This window comes from Eurypyga helias, unplaced genomic scaffold, assembly GCF_000690775.1.
Source record: "Eurypyga helias isolate BGI_N326 unplaced genomic scaffold, ASM69077v1 scaffold4335, whole genome shotgun sequence".
Lineage (NCBI taxonomy): Eukaryota > Metazoa > Chordata > Aves > Eurypygiformes > Eurypygidae > Eurypyga > Eurypyga helias.
This window is the reverse complement of record NW_010251918.1, coordinates 43,557-62,734: the sequence shown is the minus strand read 5'-3', so window position 1 is coordinate 62,734 and position 19,178 is coordinate 43,557. Positions and strand designations below refer to the sequence as shown.

Here is a 19,178-nt window from a genome sequence, read left to right as displayed (position 1 = left end):
TAAATGCTTTTTCTTGAGTTTTCTGACTCCCCCTAGTCCATAACGCTCAGCTAGCTGTGTGGCAGTTGTGAATTTGCATTATATTAGAAACATGCTAACAGCCTGTGTTGTATTTGATTCATAGGATGCAGAAGTGAAGAGGTGAAATCTGCATAGACAGAGGCAAATTAACAGAGAACAGAACTTAGGTATGATTTTTCCAGATCTGGGGAGAAGATCTGGAATTCTAGGAGGAGAATATCTAAAACACAAGAAAATCAGTACAGTGATCCTCCAAGGAAAGGGAGGTAAACTTTGGCATTATAGCTTTTATTCCATTGCAGTGACTATCGTTCATAGCAGGGAGTTTGATAACGATATCCTGTTGCAAATTGGGAACTGCCTCTTAAATTGGATGAATAGAAAAGACAAGATTAAAGCTCTCACTTAGTGGTTTTACATACGGTTCGTACCCATCTGTCTGTGCTTTCAGATGATTTGAGGACCAAGTGTAAATCTGAACTGAAGTGTCAGTGAGAAATGAACCGTACTGTATTAATCATTCCTGAAATCTTGAAACTGGCCTTTCATTTTTGTCTAAATCTGTCACCGAAAGCAGTGCCTAACAAGCAGCACTCGGAGGGGCCGTGTGCGAACGTACGGCAGCCTCTGAAGGCCTGCGCCTGCCGGGAGGCAAAATGAGGTGCAGCCTGAGCGTTGCCTTCCCTCAGAAGACAAAGACTTGGGAGCTTAGAAGTCACAGCATCCCTTGTGCTGCTCAGGCGTGAGTTGTGATCTGTGCGCTTTTTAATGAATAGTGCTTTCTGACTAGTTCTGGCTTGCTTTTCAGGTTTTATCATCCTGATTTTTTGTTGTTGTTGTTATTGGTATTAGTATCCAAGGAGGTTTGTGCTCTTCAGTGCTAAGAAAATGGTCATGTTTGGACACGTGATCTTTTTTTGTTTTTTTTTTTTTCTTTAGTTTTGAACTGCGGTTTTGTCTTAAGGGAAATTATACTGAGATTTAAATTAGAAGTGAATACAGTGAGGAAGTGCTTGGTAAGAGTTAGAATGGACAAAGATAGTTTGTTAAGTTTAACCATCTGGTTTCAATCATTCAAACGGTATTTGTGAAAATAGTACACATTTGCTATCTTTGGCAGGAAACATATTTTTTTAAGATCTGTGTCAGTGCTGATTGATCCAATAGCTTGGTGTTTGAAGCATTCATCTCTGATGCAGAAGGTATAATTAAAATCTCTGTTCTCAGAAGCTTTGAAACCATATATTCCTAGCTTAAATCAGATGCTAAGTGTATTGAATTCAATTTACACTGAGGTCAGGTAAGAAGCTTAACCAAACTGGTTGCAAAATATCTGGCAACTGACCCACAAAACCATTTTTTGCATAGACATACTATCAACATGCGGTTCTGCAGTTATTTCTTGAGTCAGTAATTTTGTGGGTCTTCCGGCAATGCAGCACTTATATTCCGGGGTGTTTGCTCTGGTCCTTGCCCCTGCTTTCTCCATCAACAAGTACATCCGACAAGCTGAGTGCTTCTTCTCCTTCCAGCTGCTTCACCTGTGACCATGTGCATGAGATAGCAGTGTGTTAATGCAGTAGCACTGTGCCTGCCCAGATTTGGTGCTGCAGTACAGCACAGTCCCCTCACCTCCCTGTGTGTCTGGGTTTAATGGAGGTATTTGACACCGTGGTTTCTAAGGTGGGCAAGATGTGCAACAGAGATACTGTCCTGCGTTATTTACATATTTTAGTCTCAGTTTAGAGCTGCTTTCCAGCTCTGTACAAACATAGCACTATCAAGGATTTCTTTGAGAAATAAGGACTGGTAGTGAAGAGGATCCTTAAATTCTGACCCTGTCATGGTTTAACTCTGGCTAGCAAAATACCGTGAAGCTGCTCTCACAAATCCCCCTCCTCTCCTCCAGCAGAGGGGGAGAATCAGAGGAAAAAGAAATAAGGAAGCTTGTAAAATTGAGATAAGAACGATTTACTAATTAAATCTAAATTAATATATACAAATACTACTACTACTAAATAATTAAAATAATAGAAAATAAAACATATGATACAATATGATAGAGTTTCTCACCACCCGCTGACCAATGCACAACAGGTGTTGAGTAGGAAGAGTCAGACCCAGAGAGCCAGAGCCTAAGAGCTATCACAGCACATTCCGAGCGAACCCTATCAGCAATAACAAGACCAGGAAAGCTCAACAAACCCACTAACCCCCTCATGAACGAGCCACCACAGGAGTTAGCGAAGCAGCTAATGCAGGAGTCAGGGTGAGGGTTAGCAAGTGTACGGGAGTAAACGAGAGAGAGTAAGGGAGAGAGTAACACCTCCTGGACTCCCTCCTCCCCTCTGCCCTGAGCACGATGTGCTGTGGAATGAAATACTCCCTTGGTCAGTTTGGGTCAGCTGTCTGAACTGCGTGTCCCAGCACTGCCTGTAACGAGACTGCAAGAGCTAGGAACGCAGCTGCAGGATCAGAAGCAGAGAAAGACCTTGAAACTGATGCAGGCATTGCCCAGCATCAGCGAAGAACTTATCAATACTGCTCTCTGCATCCAGGAACACAGTTTCATAGCAGCCACCGTAAAGAGAGTTAACTCTTTCCTGACTGAACCCAGCACAGACCCATATGTGTTTCATTGAGGAAAGATACCAGAAAATTATGAATCCTTGTGTTGATTTTCAAAACATCTTTTCCTTGGAGGTAACTTTAGTAGTCCTTTAAGACTGTGCTTGTGGTCTCTTCTGTGACACCAGAATTCCTCATTCTGTCTCTCCTTTCTCCCAGCTGATGGGGTGACCTTCCTAACAAAGTTCTCTAAAGGTGACAACCTTTGCATCTCTTCAAAAGCAATCTTCATATAGACAGTGGGGGGGAACTGGCCATGAAGCACGAGCTCTCAGCTCTCCTCAGCAGGAGTGCACGTACTGTGTCTTTCCAACTGCAATTCTCAGCCTTGGAATTTAAAGACCAAACGTTGCTTGGTGTGATGCAGATGTCAAGCAGTGATATCAAGTGTAGAAGAGAGTAGAGTAACACTTGAAGCATCTGTTTTTTGTTCCTAACTCCAACATTTGCCTGCAGTGTGGCTTTGGACAAATTCACTGTACCTCTGTTCCTCCTCTTTAGCATAGAAATAATTCTGCTTTTATGCTTTGCTGACTGGGAGGACACACTATATAAAAATTTAACATTATTATTTATTTGCGTATTATTGTTCTGTCTTTTAGCTAAGCTGTCAGGTGTGTTGTACTGTTCAGTACTGTTTGTGCTGTGCTAACAGTACAAATTTTTGCTGTACCCATTTCTGTGTCACGTTCTGCCCTCATGTATTCCCCAATAGCGAGTGAGATAATTTGGTACGGTAAGGTGTGTGAGGGAAGAATTACACAAAGGAGGAGAGGACAGAATTTCACATGTAGACATTTTGACATCCAGGGGAAGATGTTGAACCACCTCCAGGCGGGCAGTCACTGAGTGCCGGTAGGTGTGTTGGAGGTGCTGCTGTGATTGCTGTCCTGACAGAGAGCTGGATCACCTGCCTCTGTCATCCTTCGTATTGCTGGTTTGAGCACTGGTACCTGATGCTTTCCTGTTGGGCTCAGCTTGGAAGTCAGTGTGGACAGGCAGCTCAAATGGGTCATACTTCTTCTATGGGAAGCATGGAGACAACTTCTTGGCATCCACAAAGGACTGCTCCCTCCAATGGTTTCTCACCTCTTCATTATAAACCTGCTTGCTTTGCCTAGATGGTTTTGTTTAGATGTGTTATTTTTTTTACTGGTAGTTTCTAATTATGATGTTTCAGGATCACCAAATGTGCATTCACCATCATTAGTGGCTTCTTCTCATGTTATTTGTTTCATGTTCAGGGAATAGCAACCAGATTGCAAAATAATGAGCTACCTTGTGTATTTCAGAAACATACCCCTCGCAATATGCATTTCAATGATTATCGTCACAGTTGGCTATGTGTTAACAAACGTGGCTTATTTCACTACAATCAGTGCTGGGGAATTGCTGCTTTCAAAAGCTGTAGCAGTGGTAAGTTACAGAAGAAAATAACAAAGCTATATCCCTGCTGCAGTTGTATTTGTTGATATATTCTTACTTCCAGGGGAAAAATCGGGGGGACACATCCAATCAGTCATTTCTATAGCTTATCTTTTACACCACATATTAGCATACAAAGCATTAGCATTTTTGACTGATAAGTAGGATTGCACTTAAGGCCTTCGATAGCATTTGTAATGTAATGTTAGACTGTATTTATTGACCTGACATAACAAAGTCAATAGGACTTAAATTTTATAGCCAAGTACATGCTTGAAAAATTCTTTGCTAAATTGTAGGCCAAACTCCTGGGAAGCAGGAAGCACAGATATTTGTGGGAGTGGAAGCTCTGAACCATTTTTTGTAGCAAGAAGCAGTAACGCTGTCTCTGCACAACATGCGTCCCGACTACATAGGAAGGGGGTTGCTGTGAATACTGGAGTTCATTTGGGAAAGATTTCCAACCTGGCTTGGAAATACTGCTTTGCTTGTTCTTGCTTAATTGTGGTGATGACACTGATTTTTATATTTATGGTATCTGAGTCGCACTGAGGAAATAAAAATTTCTGTTTACTTTCCAGTAGTGACACTGCCTGTGGCTATTTCAATTCAAGTGGCATTTTAAAAAATGACCAAATTCTGTAGTTAATGGGAGATTTAGAAACAAAAATTTTGCAAACCTGAAGAAAATTGTGCATGTCTCCTGTGGTGCCCAAAACTCCAATTAAGGCAGTTCTGGTAACCTAGAACAATAAAGTGTGAAGGGATGGACCATACCACCGAGTAGCATCAGCTAAGTAAAATGAAGGCTGCAGAAAAAAAAATACTGGGTGTGCAGATCAGACCTCGATCCATTCAGACTGGGTCTCCTTTTTCGGAATCATAATGAGCTAAACTGACATACCTCAGGGCCTGATTCCACCTCCACAGCATTGCCTCTTCCACACTCAGTAAGGCGTAAGGGTGGGAGATCTCATCTGCAGTAGCCTTGGTGTCACAAAATAAAAGGTAACAGATGCACAGCACAACATTCAGTGAGGGATGCAGAAAAGGGGTATAAATAAAACTTAACATGCTTATTAATAATTTGTAAATAAAGACTCTCATGTTTTATGAAAAATCATGGTGCGTTTCTCTCTCCTGTAACAGACTTTTGCTGAACGACTAATGGGAAGCTTTTCTTTAGCTGTGCCAGTATTTGTTGCTCTCTCCTGCTTTGGATCTATGAATGGTGGCATTTTTGCCGTCTCCAGGTAAGCATTGCTAATATTGCTGGGAGTGAAGGGCGTGGGATACACACTGAAAGTGAGGAAGCAAGGGAAGGGAGAGTGGGATTCGTTCCTTTAGCAGGAAGTGAAAAATGACTATAATGTTTACCAGGTGTGGGGCTTTTTCTCACTGGGTTCCTGTTGAAATTAGTATCGTATTGTTAAAACCCTTTGAATGGTTTGGAAATGGATCCCTCTGAGCGTAGAACTTAATGGCTGCTTTGTTTCATGTGAAGGAGCGAAATTGGAGGGAAAATATTAACTAATTCCACACGCCGATCGCAGTGTAATGTAAGGAGGGGGCACATTCAGAGACTACTTTGATTTCTGCGTACGGGTTTCTGCTGCCAGTCTTTTCATTTACAGCACCTCAAACAAGCCTAAGAAGTGCCTCTGTACTGTGTGACTTTCATGAGCTGCTTTGCCTAGTCACAGTAATGAGCACACTTAAAGTCTGTCCACATTTATTTCCCACCAGGATGTTCTTCGTTGCCTCCCGTGAGGGTCACCTTCCGGAAATTCTCTCCATGATTCATGTCCGCAAGCACACTCCTCTGCCAGCTGTCATTGTTTTGGTAAATCATACAAACAAATGTTCCTGCACAAGAATTCATATTACAGGCTTGCTCTGGAGGATTCGAACAGAATTTGGGCACTGCCTGAGTCTCATTTATTAATGTGTACGCGGGCTTTGGGCAGGGCAGAGGATAGTAAAGAGAGGAATGAGATCTGGGAGTTGTTCTTATTCTATCGTCTCCTTGCTGTGTTGTCAGTAGCACTTGACTGCCTATTGCTGCAGCCTAATTCATGTCTTATACTGCCCTTTATTTCTAAGGGCCTGCTAGTGAAGAGCTAGTTCCCTTTCAGAGAAACAAATTCCAGTTAAACAAACAAACAAAAAAGGGATTCATTTAACTGAAAGTGCAGCTAAACACCAGCATCTGGGAGCACCCTAAAGGCTCATTATACCACCTCGTAGTGAAAAATGCAAACAATTATGAACTAAGATAATGGAAAGGGAACCCTCAGCAGTGCAGTGTAGCGGTGATTAAAAAATGAGGGAACGTGTGCCTGGGCAATAGTCTGTGAATTGTCTAAGGAAAAGCACCAGTATTATAGTGGAAATCCTATTACTGGCTTCTAAAATAGCAGCAGACCTAGATGTTGGCCATGTGTTTGCATTGCAGACTAATTTGTATGGCAAAACGTTAGGACAAGATGTCAAAATACCAACCTCAAACCTCAGTTTGCATAGTGCCAGGAAGATTTTCACTTAACCTGCAGTCTTCATAACCGTGGGTGTTCAGCCCCTCTTTTGGGACCGACGACTGTAATGTATCTGGACAGACCTCTGCTTCTGTGGGGAGTTCTAGCTACAAAAGAAGACGCACGTGCCTCTATGAGTCTGCGCTAGTGAGACCAGGTGCTTGTACTGGAATTTAAATCAGTTTTTGCTGTAGATGCCTATAAGCTCACTTGTGGAGTGCCAGCTGAAGTGTTGAATTTTAGATGTGCACGTACAACCAGAGGCTTCCAAATTTTGAAAATTAGGCAACGTGATTATGGTGAAAAGTTTTAATGGAATTCATTTTACATTAAGCATTTACTTTGCATTTTATTTCTTTGGGCTGACGTAGTCATACCTATTGGGTAAATTGCATTGACTGTTTTCTGTGGTATTAAAAGCACAAAATGTATTTATATATTATTTTTTTCTGAAAGATGTTTTCTGCTATTGCATCTGGTCCTGTTACACCAGTGTATTGATTTCCTTTGAAAAAGTCAGATTCTTACTTAAAGATGGATTTTATTCAAAGATTGTAATTTTTTTCTTGCCTTACTGTGGATTGAGTGGTTGCAGGATGTATTCTGCATCAGTAGTCTACATTCTAGCGTTTCCCTATTTTATTTCTCCTGCCAAGGTCTACACGTTCTAAGAAAGGAAAGAGCTCTTGAGGATAAACTGAGAAAATGAGCATGTTTAGTGTTGGAGGCCTGTTACATGAAAAAAATTTTTTTGGGAATTGAGAAATCTGTTTATGTATGTCCTGGTGTTTGATAGATGTGTGTGTAGCAGCTCCAGGAAATCATGCAATCTGACTGTAAACTATGTGTGGGTGTTTTTTTTTTTTTTCTTGATACCTTTCCTTCACTGTCTTGAATTATCATGTTTATAACTGAGATTTTAAACTTTTGAGGCCTGAGTCTATATAGAAGAAATCTTGCCCAATACAATTTAGTGGTAAAATTTCCTTGACCTTTACAGAGAAGGAATTTGCTTAATATCTATGTGTAAAGAACCTAGTGCATTATAAGGCATTAGAGGTTGGAAGTCAGAGACCAACATCTGAAATATTGATCCTTCTGGTTTAAATCCATGTTGTCTTCACTGCTTTTTAAAAAAAAAAAAAAAAAAAAAAGAGGGGGAAAGAGCTTGTGAATCTGATAAGTAATACAAGTGAGTTAATTTCCTTTTGTAAAGGTGTAGCCCAGTGCATCTGCAGTTCATTTCACCTGTTGCCTCAATATAAACCTAGAGAGGCTGTCGCTGCCAGGACCTTCTCTCTTGCTGAACAATAAGGGCTATGGTGAATATGGTTCATGCCTTCATCCCCAAGTGCAAGGACTGTGTCACTGCGAGCATAGGGTGTCTCATACGGGAAGTGCAGACTACCCTGCAGAGTTGATCCAAGCTACAAATATTTTGCTTTTGTCCAGACATTACCCTGAAGTAGATCCCTGTAGCCTACACCAATCATCTAACCCAAGGCACAGCACTCTAGTTTATACATAAACTTTTGCTTGCCTCACAAAAGCCTTGTACCTCAGAACAAGCTTTTTAATGAGGAAATGTATTTATTCTAGTGTCCCTTCTCTTCCTTGCTCTTCAGTAGTTGCCCGAGTGACAGTTAATGCTTTTCTCCCTGCAAGCCTGAAGGGCATACTGCAAATACAAGCCGGTGGCAACCTGGTGTGCCCAGTGGGCATCCCGTGCTGTGTACCTACCCCTAACCATGCCCTCTCTGCCAAGTTCCCCTGTTGCAGGACTCTAAGACTTCTTCCTTCTACAAAACACCTAGAAACCTCTGCTTTTATGTGATCAGATGTGACCCAAATGTAACTGTTCTTATCTTTTGCATCAGTGATGAGTGAGTAAAACTGTAGTGGGTTAATATATTTGCCAGGTTCCATGAGAACAGTGCCCCAGGATGCTTAAGTGTTTTGGTGATGCAGTGGGCTGTGTGCCTCTGTATTTGTCTGGGTCACAGGGGACAGATACGTATTGACCACGTGTGCCAGCCGGGACAGATACATGTTGATCGAACATGATCTCAGGGGACAGCTAGGTATTGATCACACACCTGACTGCATGACAAAGGCAGGCCCAAAGTCTGTGGCCCTCAGGTGTCTCTGCAAAAGGCTTGTCCCTGTAGAAAAAATTTGACATCGCTGGTGTAAAATAATAGAGATCAATCCACTAAATCCCTCTTATGCTCTGAATTTCTTTTGCAGCATCCTCTCACAATGATAATGTTATTCAACGGGGAGCTCTACAGCCTCCTGAATTTCCTCAGTTTTGCCAGGTGGCTTTTTATTGGACTAGTAGTTGCTGGGTTGATTTATCTCAGATATAAACGTCCTGATATGCCTCGTCCTTTCAAGGTAACCTCCACTCTCTACTGTTTTACATGAATCCTTCTTCCTCCTATCTATCGTGTAGTCAGACAGGAAAGGAGCATTTTCTGATGTAGAAAGCTAACCTTCTTCTCGAGAAAAACAGAGTTAATAGAAAATAGTATTTTGCACTGAAATGTCATCTTGTGTTTTCCTGCAAGCTCCCCAGGAGTCCCCAAACTACGGTCCCTTCTGAAAGACAATGCTTGTCTATTCACTCATGCTTGGGGGGGCAGGAACTAAACGTGTTGTGCCAAAGTGAAGATGTTTGCTCAGTTTTGCCTGTTTGGTGCATTGAGGCAGCGTGATGTGAGCTGTGTGAAAATACCTCTATTCCTGTGCAGTCACATAGAGTTCAAACTGCAAATATTGGGGTTACATGTGTCAACCTGATTTTCAGTCAGTTCTCTATTTAATCATAGAATAGTTTGGGTTGGAAGGGACCTTAAAGTCCATCCAGTTCCTACCCCACTGCCATGGGCAGGGACACCTTCCACTAGACCAGGTTTCTCAAAGCCTCATCCAGCCTGGCCTTGAACACTTCCAGGGATTGGGCATCCACAACTTCTCTGGGCGACCTGTTCCAATGCCTCACCACCCTCTCTGTGAAAAAATGTCTTCTATGATAAAGGCCTGAATAATTTCACCACCAGAATTCATGTCAGACACAACCATTAATATTAAACATTTATTTCATTGCCTATCTGATACCAAATATGCCAATTTGATGTGCAAATAAGTTAGTAGTGGCATTATTGGGATATTTGGTACTTACAGTGTGGCCAGCAGGACTGTGGAAGTCATTGTACCCCTGTATTCTGCACTGGTGAGGCTGCACCTTGAATACTGTGTTCAGTTTTGGGACCCTCACTTCAAGAAGGACACTGAGGTGCTGGAGCATGTCCAGAGAAGGAAAATGAAGCTGGGGAAGGGTCTGGAACACAAGTCCTGTGAGGAGCAGCTGAGGGAACTGGGGTGGTTTAGCCTGGAGAAGAGGAGACCTTATCCCTCTTAACAATTACCTGAAAGGAGGTTGTATTGAGGTGGCGGTTGGTCTCAACTCCCAGGTGACATGACAAGAGGAAACACCTCAAGTTGCACCAGGGTAGGTTTAGATTGGATATTAAGAAAAATTTCTTCAGTTGTCTGGCACTGGAACAGGCTCCCCAGGGAAGTGGTTGAGTCACTGTCCCTGGAGGTATTAAAAACACATGTAGATGTGGTGCTTAGGGATGTGGTTAGGACATGGCAGTGTTAGGTTAATGGTTGGAATTGATGATCTTAAATTTTTTTACCAGCATAAAAGATTGAATCCTAGGATTCTATGCTTGTGTGACTTGCAGTGTGGTTGCAGACACAGTTATTGTGAACCCAGAAGGAAAACGCTAATAGTCTGGCCCATTGGACAGTAGCTGTTTTGGCCTTGGCTCAGCCACTCTTCTTGATTATTTTAATTAACATCTTACAAAGTAGGTTGTCCTATTGTGTGTCTGGAAAGATCATGTCCATCATGAAAAAAAATTGAGGAATCTGTCCCTATTTTTGAATTGCCTAGAAGCCTATTTTGAAAGAACTAAGAATGTCCCCTGTTGCATTCTTGTAAGTCTATCTGTAAATAAGGTCAACAGCCCAACCTATTTTGCTTTGGTTAAAAAGAAAGCTTTAACAGTGCACAAAAGAGGAACAGTAATGCTTCAAGGCATGAAAGGAAGAGAATAATCTCCAAGGGATTCTCCAATTCTCTGTTACACCAAGCATCTCACAAGCCATGCCTATAGGCCTTTCCTTCTGAGAGGTGCTAGCACAATGATTGTAGTAGTATTCTTGAAAATTGAGAGAATTAATTTGATATTGTTATTTTTTGCCCTTTCAACAGTGACACTGATAATGCTATCAGTCATACAGTCAGAAAGTGCTTTTTCAGTAGCTATCAGTTGCATAATGCTATCAAATATCTTTATCACAAGTCAAATTGTTGTTTAATTTGCTCTCTTCCTGCCAGATTTTGATTTTTACCTTAGGAAGAAAATCAATATGTTCTTAATAGTTTTAAAAGGTGACTTGAGCTCCTGGTTGTGTTTTAAAATGTTTTCTAATGGGTAATTATCAAAGAGGAAATCTTTACTGCAGTTAGTGGTACTTGCTTATCTACTGGGGGATTAGAGAAAGGACTTTCGCAATGTAACTTATTTACAGCCCTTACGTTTTAAAGGACGTAAAACGCTGTTGTGTTTTAGTGTGTAATTAAAAGGCTCCTATGGCACTTACTGCATAGCGCTCTACGTAGCTTGGTTTCTGTAGTCGCTGACATTTTGTGTGCATGTTCTAGATACCCATATTTCTCCAGAACTATCCTGTACTGCTGGATATTATCCAATTTACGTTTCATGGAACATTAAATGTCATAGTCATTCAATAACAAGGTCAGTGTAAAGTAATGGTTCTTTGTGTGGTTATATTTCAGGTGCCTCTATTTATTCCAGCGTTGTTTTCCTTCACCTGCCTCTTCATGGTTGCACTGTCACTTTATTCTGATCCAGTGAATACAGGGATTGGATTTGCAATAACCCTGACGGGCGTTCCTGCCTACTACCTCTTTATTGTATGGGACAAGAAGCCTAAGTGGTTCAGAAAACTCCTAGGTAAGTCCTGGTGGGACTCCTGTCCTTTCTGCCAACTCCAGAATTTTCTCAGGGCTCCCCAGGTTGTGAAATCTTTCTGATTCATTGTCTCAGCTGCTCTGAGCTGGAGATGACAATGCAAGTTTATTTTCAGTGTGTGCTGTAGCATTGCTCTGCCAGTCACAATCAATGCCTGCTAACTAATGAGATATGTTTATAGCAAGCCTGTTCTTCAGCTAGTGATTGACTTTAAATGACTGGTCGCCTCTCCCCCTGCCCCCTTCTCCCCTCCCTTCCCTAACAAACATCTGATTCCTTTTAAATCACCCATTTCCCTCCCCTGGCCTTTGGCCTATGCTAATAGAGACTGCATTACGCTCCTTGGAGAATTGGTTTGGAAACTTAAACATCACAGCTATGATGACAGGATGGGCTTGGTGCTCCCTGCTGAGGCAATGCATCTGTGAGACACTGAGGAGTATTTGTAATGGGACAGGCTCAGGCAGGCTTGGTATGGGGATACTGTCCTTAGTGGTGACTGCCAATAAAATGATTGCAAGATATACTCTGCCTGACACACCTCTGTGGAAATGTTTTTTGTGCTTCATGAAAAACAATTTCTGCATGATTTGCTTGTACTATTTCACATCTGAAATACATTGAGAATAATTTTTATACCATTTCTGAAAGTTTTAAAAAGCATTTGTGGAAGTTCTGATGTGTTGGAAAAAGATTATTTGGAGCATTTAAATTAGAAGGAAATCAGCATCGTTTATTACAGCTCCCAATTCTTTCTCTGTTTCTCAGCACGGTAGGTTTCCAAAATGGAGGTAATTTTCTATGTATTTCCCTCTCAGTTCATGCTGGGAAGTCCATAGACAATAGGACAGAAAGTATTTACAGAAAAATGTTAGTTTAAGTCTAGCACAGTCTGGTCATCTTAAACATCTATCCATAAACTTATGAATTACTTGCAGTGTCCTGGGAGTGAGTAGAAAGCTCCAGTGCAAATGAAAACTGTTGTATGCAAAAGGACATTCTGCTAAATAGTTGGGGTTTTGTCTGTTTATAATTTCTCAGCCTTGACATTTAGGGACTAGGAAATTTTCCCTTATCAAACCCAGGAGATTTTTGGCATTTTCTGTGAAGTCTCAGAGGTTTTGGAATAGTTACTTGAATCTCTGGCCACAGGATGCCAGTGTTGAACTACGTTACTTGGGTGAGAGAAAAAAATATTCTCTTTAAGGTAGACTGGGTAGATATGAAGCATTTTCTGCCAGCTGTGACAATGAAGGTGAATCTTCTAGCTTTTCAGATAACACAAAATTCCCCTGCTAGAAAGAAGGCCTGATGCCTGTGTAATACCTATGGACGGACACAGTGTACTGGCTCAGAGGGGAAAGCAGCGGGTGCCAGTCAGTTGGTGAAACAGCTTGTTTGCTTTGCAATTATTATTCCCAAAATAACACAGTAATGACAGAAAACTGATGCTGACAGTTTTGGGGTAAAGCAGAGTGGGTATTTGCTTGTTAAATAAGAAGATCATCTTTCCTCAGAAGCAGCAATATACCTTCTGTGTGGAGTCATTAAACGGGAATTATTTTGTGAGTGTTAAGGGAGCTCCATTGTATAGCCAGAGAGCAGTTTTCAAAGGCATTGGATGAGTATAAATTCACTTAAGGTACCTCTGTGAGATGCAGAAAAGTCAAGTCATTGGGCAGCTGCAAGCTTCATGTTCTAACCTTGAAAGAACATGCATTAGGTAGGTGTACACAGGCATGAAGGAGTAATTCCAGACACGAGGTGAAGGACAACATGAAAAAATGGGCTTGTCATTTAAGAGGTAGATTTTTGCCAGATTAACAGGTTAACTTCCTTTGCGAGGATAACTGATTTGACTAGACAAAGGAGAATGTGATAAATCCAATCTACTTAGACTTCAACAAAACATTTTGTGTAGCACCACAGGGAGACTCAAAGCCTGTTAGTCTGGATGTAGCACCGTGCTAACAGGACTATTCCCAGGCTGCTTCATCGGCACAGCTCAGCGCATGACAGGGTGCTGTGGGGCTCTCTTTACCCGTTTGCTAAGTCACCTCGCTGGGGAACTTGTTCAGCTACCCAGACGTGCTTTGGAGATGAGAGATGACCATTGCTCATAAATCCTGCATGGAATGTGCTATTTAAGTAAAGCACAGAACTGGTGCAAAAACACATGGGTGCAGACCAGCCCCACATGGGATTAGGCTGAATATTCAGAAGGGGTTTTGTAAGGATCAGAGGAGAGGGATGCTGAACAGCCAGAATGAGCAGTGGGATAAAACACCCAGCTCAGAAATGAATCTCTTTATGAAAGGTGTCTCAGGATGGTTACAGTAGCAGAGCCCTGGCATGGATTAGCCAAGAAATCCTCTCCAAGGCTGAACGCCTTTGTTTGGTACGTTTTGATTGTCCTTAATGGCATTAACATTGCCCATTCTCTTTACAAAATTACTGTATTGAACAAAAGGTAACTTCAGAGTTCGTGGGGTTAATAGGGTCTGGGTGGTGTTTTGCAGCAGGAACAACATTTTGTTCTCTCCTCCTCCAAAGAAATTGTGCTGTAGCACCAGATGTGCTGGGACAACTCATTTTCAGCTAGTACAGGCTTCATTTGACCTCCGCTTTCTTGCTTTTTGTAGAACTAATGTGAAAATGAAAAAAGTCAAGCCTAGCAAATCCTACGAAGCAGATCAATGTGTAAAAGGATGTGGCACCAGCACAAGAATGCTTCTGTTTGGACTTCCTCATTAAAAACCCAGCCTTAGACTTATATTTAAAACATTTATTTCTTTACAGCAGATTGAATTGTGAGGAACTTAAAAGTTGAATCCTGCTTTCCTCATAGCCTGAGCGCATGCTGAAATGAGATCTGTTTATATAACAAAATGTCTCTTTCAGTGTTATTTACAAGCACCAAAGGATGACACTTGCTCACTCAGGACATGGTGTTACATGCTTGGTTTGCTTCTCTTTGTCGAGTGTGTGATGTTGGGATCTGCAGGAAATTATCTCAGCATTTTGCTGTTGCAGATTTTACATCCATTCTTATACATATGCAGTAAATTACAGCTTACTTTCCTCACCCAAGTTTTTTGTGGTGCTTATGTAGATGCCAGCTCTGGGTTTTTTTGTAAAGGCTCTTGGAACCTATTTACAGGGAAAATGTAAAGGGAAACCTTGAAAGGGAAAATTAGGGTTGAAGGTGTGTGTGTGTGTGGAGTGATCTTTACTGTCATGGTGTGTTATCTTGTTACAAATGTGAAGCTAGTCCTGTAACTCCCAGTACTGCTCAAAGCTGACGATATAGATACGCAACTGGAGACAGATCAGAACATTTTTGGGGAAAATACTCCTTACATTGTCTTATCCTGAGTACATTGCAACCAAAAAACCTAAGCAAGCACACCCCCCACCCCTCCCCGGTCTCACTGCTCCCCCATGGCTTCATCCCAGCGCAGAGCAAAACTACTGTGTGGCAACAGAAGAGTGGCCGCCGCCTCCACCGCAGCGAGGGCAAGCTCTTGCTGCAGGTGCTGCCGTCCAGTTTGTCGAACAGGATATTAAAATCACAGCCAGCCCTCGAGATGCCCAGGCTTTCCCTCTGCTGCCATGACCTTTTCCAAGAGCTTGTTACACCATAGCTCAGCTTGACAGAAAGTCTCTTTTATTTCTGCTTCCTCTGCTCAGCCTCAAACCTGGAAGAGGTGAGATGGCAGGGGCGAAGTCCTCCTGGCTTCTGCTGCTGGCTTTCCTCCGGCCCTTCACCCCGGCCATGCTCAGCCCAGCTCTGGAGTCCCTGCTGCGGGTAGCGGAGGGAGACAGGAGGAAAATGCAGTCCTTGTTGACTCTCAGCCTCTCTGACCCCATCGGTTTACAGTCTAAGGGCAGCCTGGCTTTGCACTGAACTGGTGACCTCCAGAGAGAAGAGCAAAAGTTGGTAGAGGGTGCCTTAGGAGAGCAGGAAAGCAGTTTCGGTTCATATGTTGTGTGACTTACATCGTTTTACCCCCCTCATTTTACACTGGTGTAAATGTTGATGTGGTGTGCCAGATGAGAAAAGTCAGAACTTTCTCTTACAACAACTCCTGCTTGATGACAATGCGTTCCTAAAAAAAAGTGACAAGTGAAAGGAGTGTCAAGAGAATGCTCTTTTACTCTTCTGTATGTGAATTAACTGTGCCATTTATGAATCAGTACCCTAAAAATAAAACCACGGAAACCACCAGAAGGAAATAAATGCCCAGAGTGACAAAAAGACAGTGTGAAGTTGCTCTGGATGTGCGACCTGTGAAGCTTTGTAATCATTGTTTCTTTTTATTTTATTTTTTTTTCTGCTTTGCTTAAGCAGGTCTTGGCACAGCTGAATTAATTTGAACCCTTTCAGGCTTTTGTTTCAATATTGCAGTGTTGTTAAAACTAGGCAGTTGTACAGGGTGGTTGTGTTTTAAGATAGCCTTTAAATGCATGCAGACCTCTATTGAGGAAGTTTGTACGTCCATACCCTTCCATTGTTATTGTATATGTATAGCCTTGGCCCAGAGGCAAAGAAAGCATAGTTGCAAAGGAAAAGGGTTTGAATCAGAGATTTAAATTATATACACATTGTATATATGACCACTGTGAACTGTATGTGCAGCAAAGAATTTTCCTGGCTGCTTCTGCCTTCTCCGAAATTTCCCATGTGTATGCTTTCTGTCTTTGCAGACAAGGTAACTCTAACATTGCAAATCCTCTTGGAAGTTGTCCCACCAGAGGAAGACCAGAAATCATGATCTTCATGTACAGCTTTTGGCTTGGTGTTTCATTTCAACCTGAGGGAGATGGTGGGGAGATTCCTCCTCCCACCTAACATTCTGCAAACTGGAGGAACAAGTCATTGCTGAGATGGATACCGAGCGAGTCTGTTACCAGAACTGTATTTTATGATGTTGCAAATATTTTTTTAATGTGGTTGGTTCACGTGTAGAAAGCGAGAACTTGTGCTATGAGGGAACTCATCTCTTCACTATTTCCTTTGTTATAGTGTCATATTTTAACAAACTGGAGGTTCGTCAAACTAGGATTTTGGTTGCGCTGTCACTGAGAACAGGTTTAAGCGATGAGTAAGTAATGGTCAGGTGTACTGTGAAGAAAGTATCCTGCTTGCTGACCCCAAAGAACCCACCTCTCACCAGAGAAAAGGTGAGATAAAGCTGCTGAGTTTCACTTACTAACGTTCTTCCTGTACTCCGTCAGGCAGCCTGATTTGACTTTTTTGGGCTCCTGGCAACACTATCACACTGACGCAGAAGCACAGCAGTTTCCACGCTTTTGTTGTGGCAAGTTCAAGTTTTGTCATTCCAGGGTTGTTATGCTACAGCTGATAGGAACCTCATCTGAGAATGAATATTTCTGCTGGTGGGGCAGGAAGGTTTTAACCTGGGGGCAGTAATTTCATACGTGTTAAAGTTTCTACCAGTCTGGAAATTATTACTGTTTTTACCGATGTTTCTTTGTGTACAAACGGATAGGAAATACAGCAACTGAGTAATCATCTTCAAATGAGTGCATACATTTGAATGTTACCTTTGTTGCTGTAGGAATATTTTTGGTCTGGAAGCGTATGGACCTGCAGTTATCAGTCAGGCAAATGTGATTTTCAAGTTTTGTATTGCGGTTGGTGGGCAAAACTGAATAGTAGTCACTGGTGGGAGTACTGTATGGACATGGCAATAAATGCAGTACCTTTTTATGAGTAAGGTATAAGGCAAGCTACACCAGATTTGTTGATCTGAGTAGGATGTGCGCCTAATCTGAATGGGCTTTTCATTCAAGCACACTCCAGTTAACTGGGCTTTGAAACACCAAGGAACAGGTGCTCTGCCAATATCCTCTTCCTGGTTTTATCTGAGCAGAATCAGGAAAGTCATCAGGATGGTGAAAATCAAATTAAATTCATCTTCAGAATGATGTTAGAGCTGAGATTTGGCTCAGATGTGAGCTGAGGTTTTGCCCCCTTTTTTAAAGAGTTGTAGATAAAGAAATTTTTTAATGCTTAGAAATTTAGTTTTATATTGTTAGTCAAAGACTACTCAACCTTAAGATTAAGGTTTGTTATCACTCTGTTAAGAATATAATGCTTAAATACTGAATGCACTACTTTTTCAGCTGTTTGCTGTTTTGCTATATGTTTCATGAAAACTTCTGTGGAACTGAGCAACATTAAACTTCCTGAATTGGGAGAAAAGCACAACTAGTAGCCAGACCACTACAGCAAAGGGAGACTGTGTATTGTATATGTGATGTATATATCTTGAATAACTACCTTTTAAGGGTGTACAGTAAAATGACTTAAATTCGTGCCTGTTTTTCTTTCTGGTATTTCTATGGTGGAATTTCAAAGAAACAGGGAAATGGGAGCAACTAATTATGTAGAAGAGCAGTAATTTAAGATGCAGAAAACATTTTGGAAATGATTTTTTCTTTAAATGTTTTCTGTTTACAGTAACTTAAAGTGTTATTTGAAACTTTTTTAGGTAAACATTTTGAGAGAGATTTTTATGCTGACAGTGCATGTGTTTAATTACTATTTACTTTTGGGTCAGAATTCTGAAGCTGTCTCCTGCCATCTCAGTTCACAAGGGTTTGGCCTGTGTCATCACAGAGCATCTACAGAGTACACAAACTGCATTTGTCTGATAAATTAAACTGCCTCGCGCACTCCAGGAATGCACCTACCACCCTCTTCCGCTGATGGATGCTGAGTGCGTGGGATCTCACCAGAGCTGGCCTGAAGCAAAACCTCCTGAACGTTAATGGTGCGGATGCCAGGTTTTCAGCACCAGCTGCTTCATTCCACATGTTCACTCCTCTTGTGCCATGTTACTTGAAAGTCTCAATGTGGGCAGTGTTAACTTGTAGAAATAAATGGGTTCTGTAAATATAACTGAATGTTGCTTTATTTTCCTGTTGTGGGCTTCAAAGTTTAGAAGTGTTTCGGAAGCCTGACTCAATGATCACATTTTACTGGGCTTATTTCATGCAAGGGGTTAATTTGTCCCAAGGGAAAGCCTATCACTCCTTGACAGTGAAATTGTATATTTTAGGGAAAAAAAAACAAAACAACCCAAACCTAAAAGCAAAAAACCTGCAAAATAAAGAACTGGTTTTTTTGAAAATGTACAGGGATTCTGATTTCAGGTTTAGTTTCTTTGGCACATATAATCACAATACAAAATATTGTAACTGGGTATCCACTGTGTTATAAAAGTCAGCATTAAGAACTTTTATTACATCTGGAAGTGAAGCATATCCTTACAAATGGAGGAAAACCAGGTTACAAATATTTTTAAAACACTGAGCTATTTTTAAGACTTATAAAAATTATTGTCTTCAGAGTCATAAAGGAAATTCTTTTCAAATAAAAGATGAACTTCATATATAGTTTTTCTTGTATATAATTGGCTGAGCTGGTCAGACCAATGATACTGCTTCTGTGGAGAACTTCAGTGATCCTTAA

At 41.4% G+C, this 19,178-nt stretch overlaps 1 protein-coding gene across 1 annotated transcript in view; it reads left to right on the top strand.

Moving 5' to 3' along the window:
• SLC7A11 (solute carrier family 7 (anionic amino acid transporter light chain, xc- system), member 11) overlaps positions 1–16,452 on the top strand; it is a 59,556-nt gene extending 43,104 nt beyond the window's left edge. The window contains exons 7-12 of the mRNA XM_010152162.1: positions 3,942–4,065; positions 5,224–5,327; positions 5,821–5,917; positions 8,856–9,005; positions 11,482–11,659; positions 16,385–16,452. Coding sequence (XP_010150464.1) covers positions 3,942–4,065; positions 5,224–5,327; positions 5,821–5,917; positions 8,856–9,005; positions 11,482–11,659; positions 16,385–16,452 — 721 coding nt within the window. The remainder of the gene's footprint in view (positions 1–3,941; positions 4,066–5,223; positions 5,328–5,820; positions 5,918–8,855; positions 9,006–11,481; positions 11,660–16,384) is intronic.
• The last annotated feature ends 2,726 nt before the right edge of the window (positions 16,453–19,178 follow it).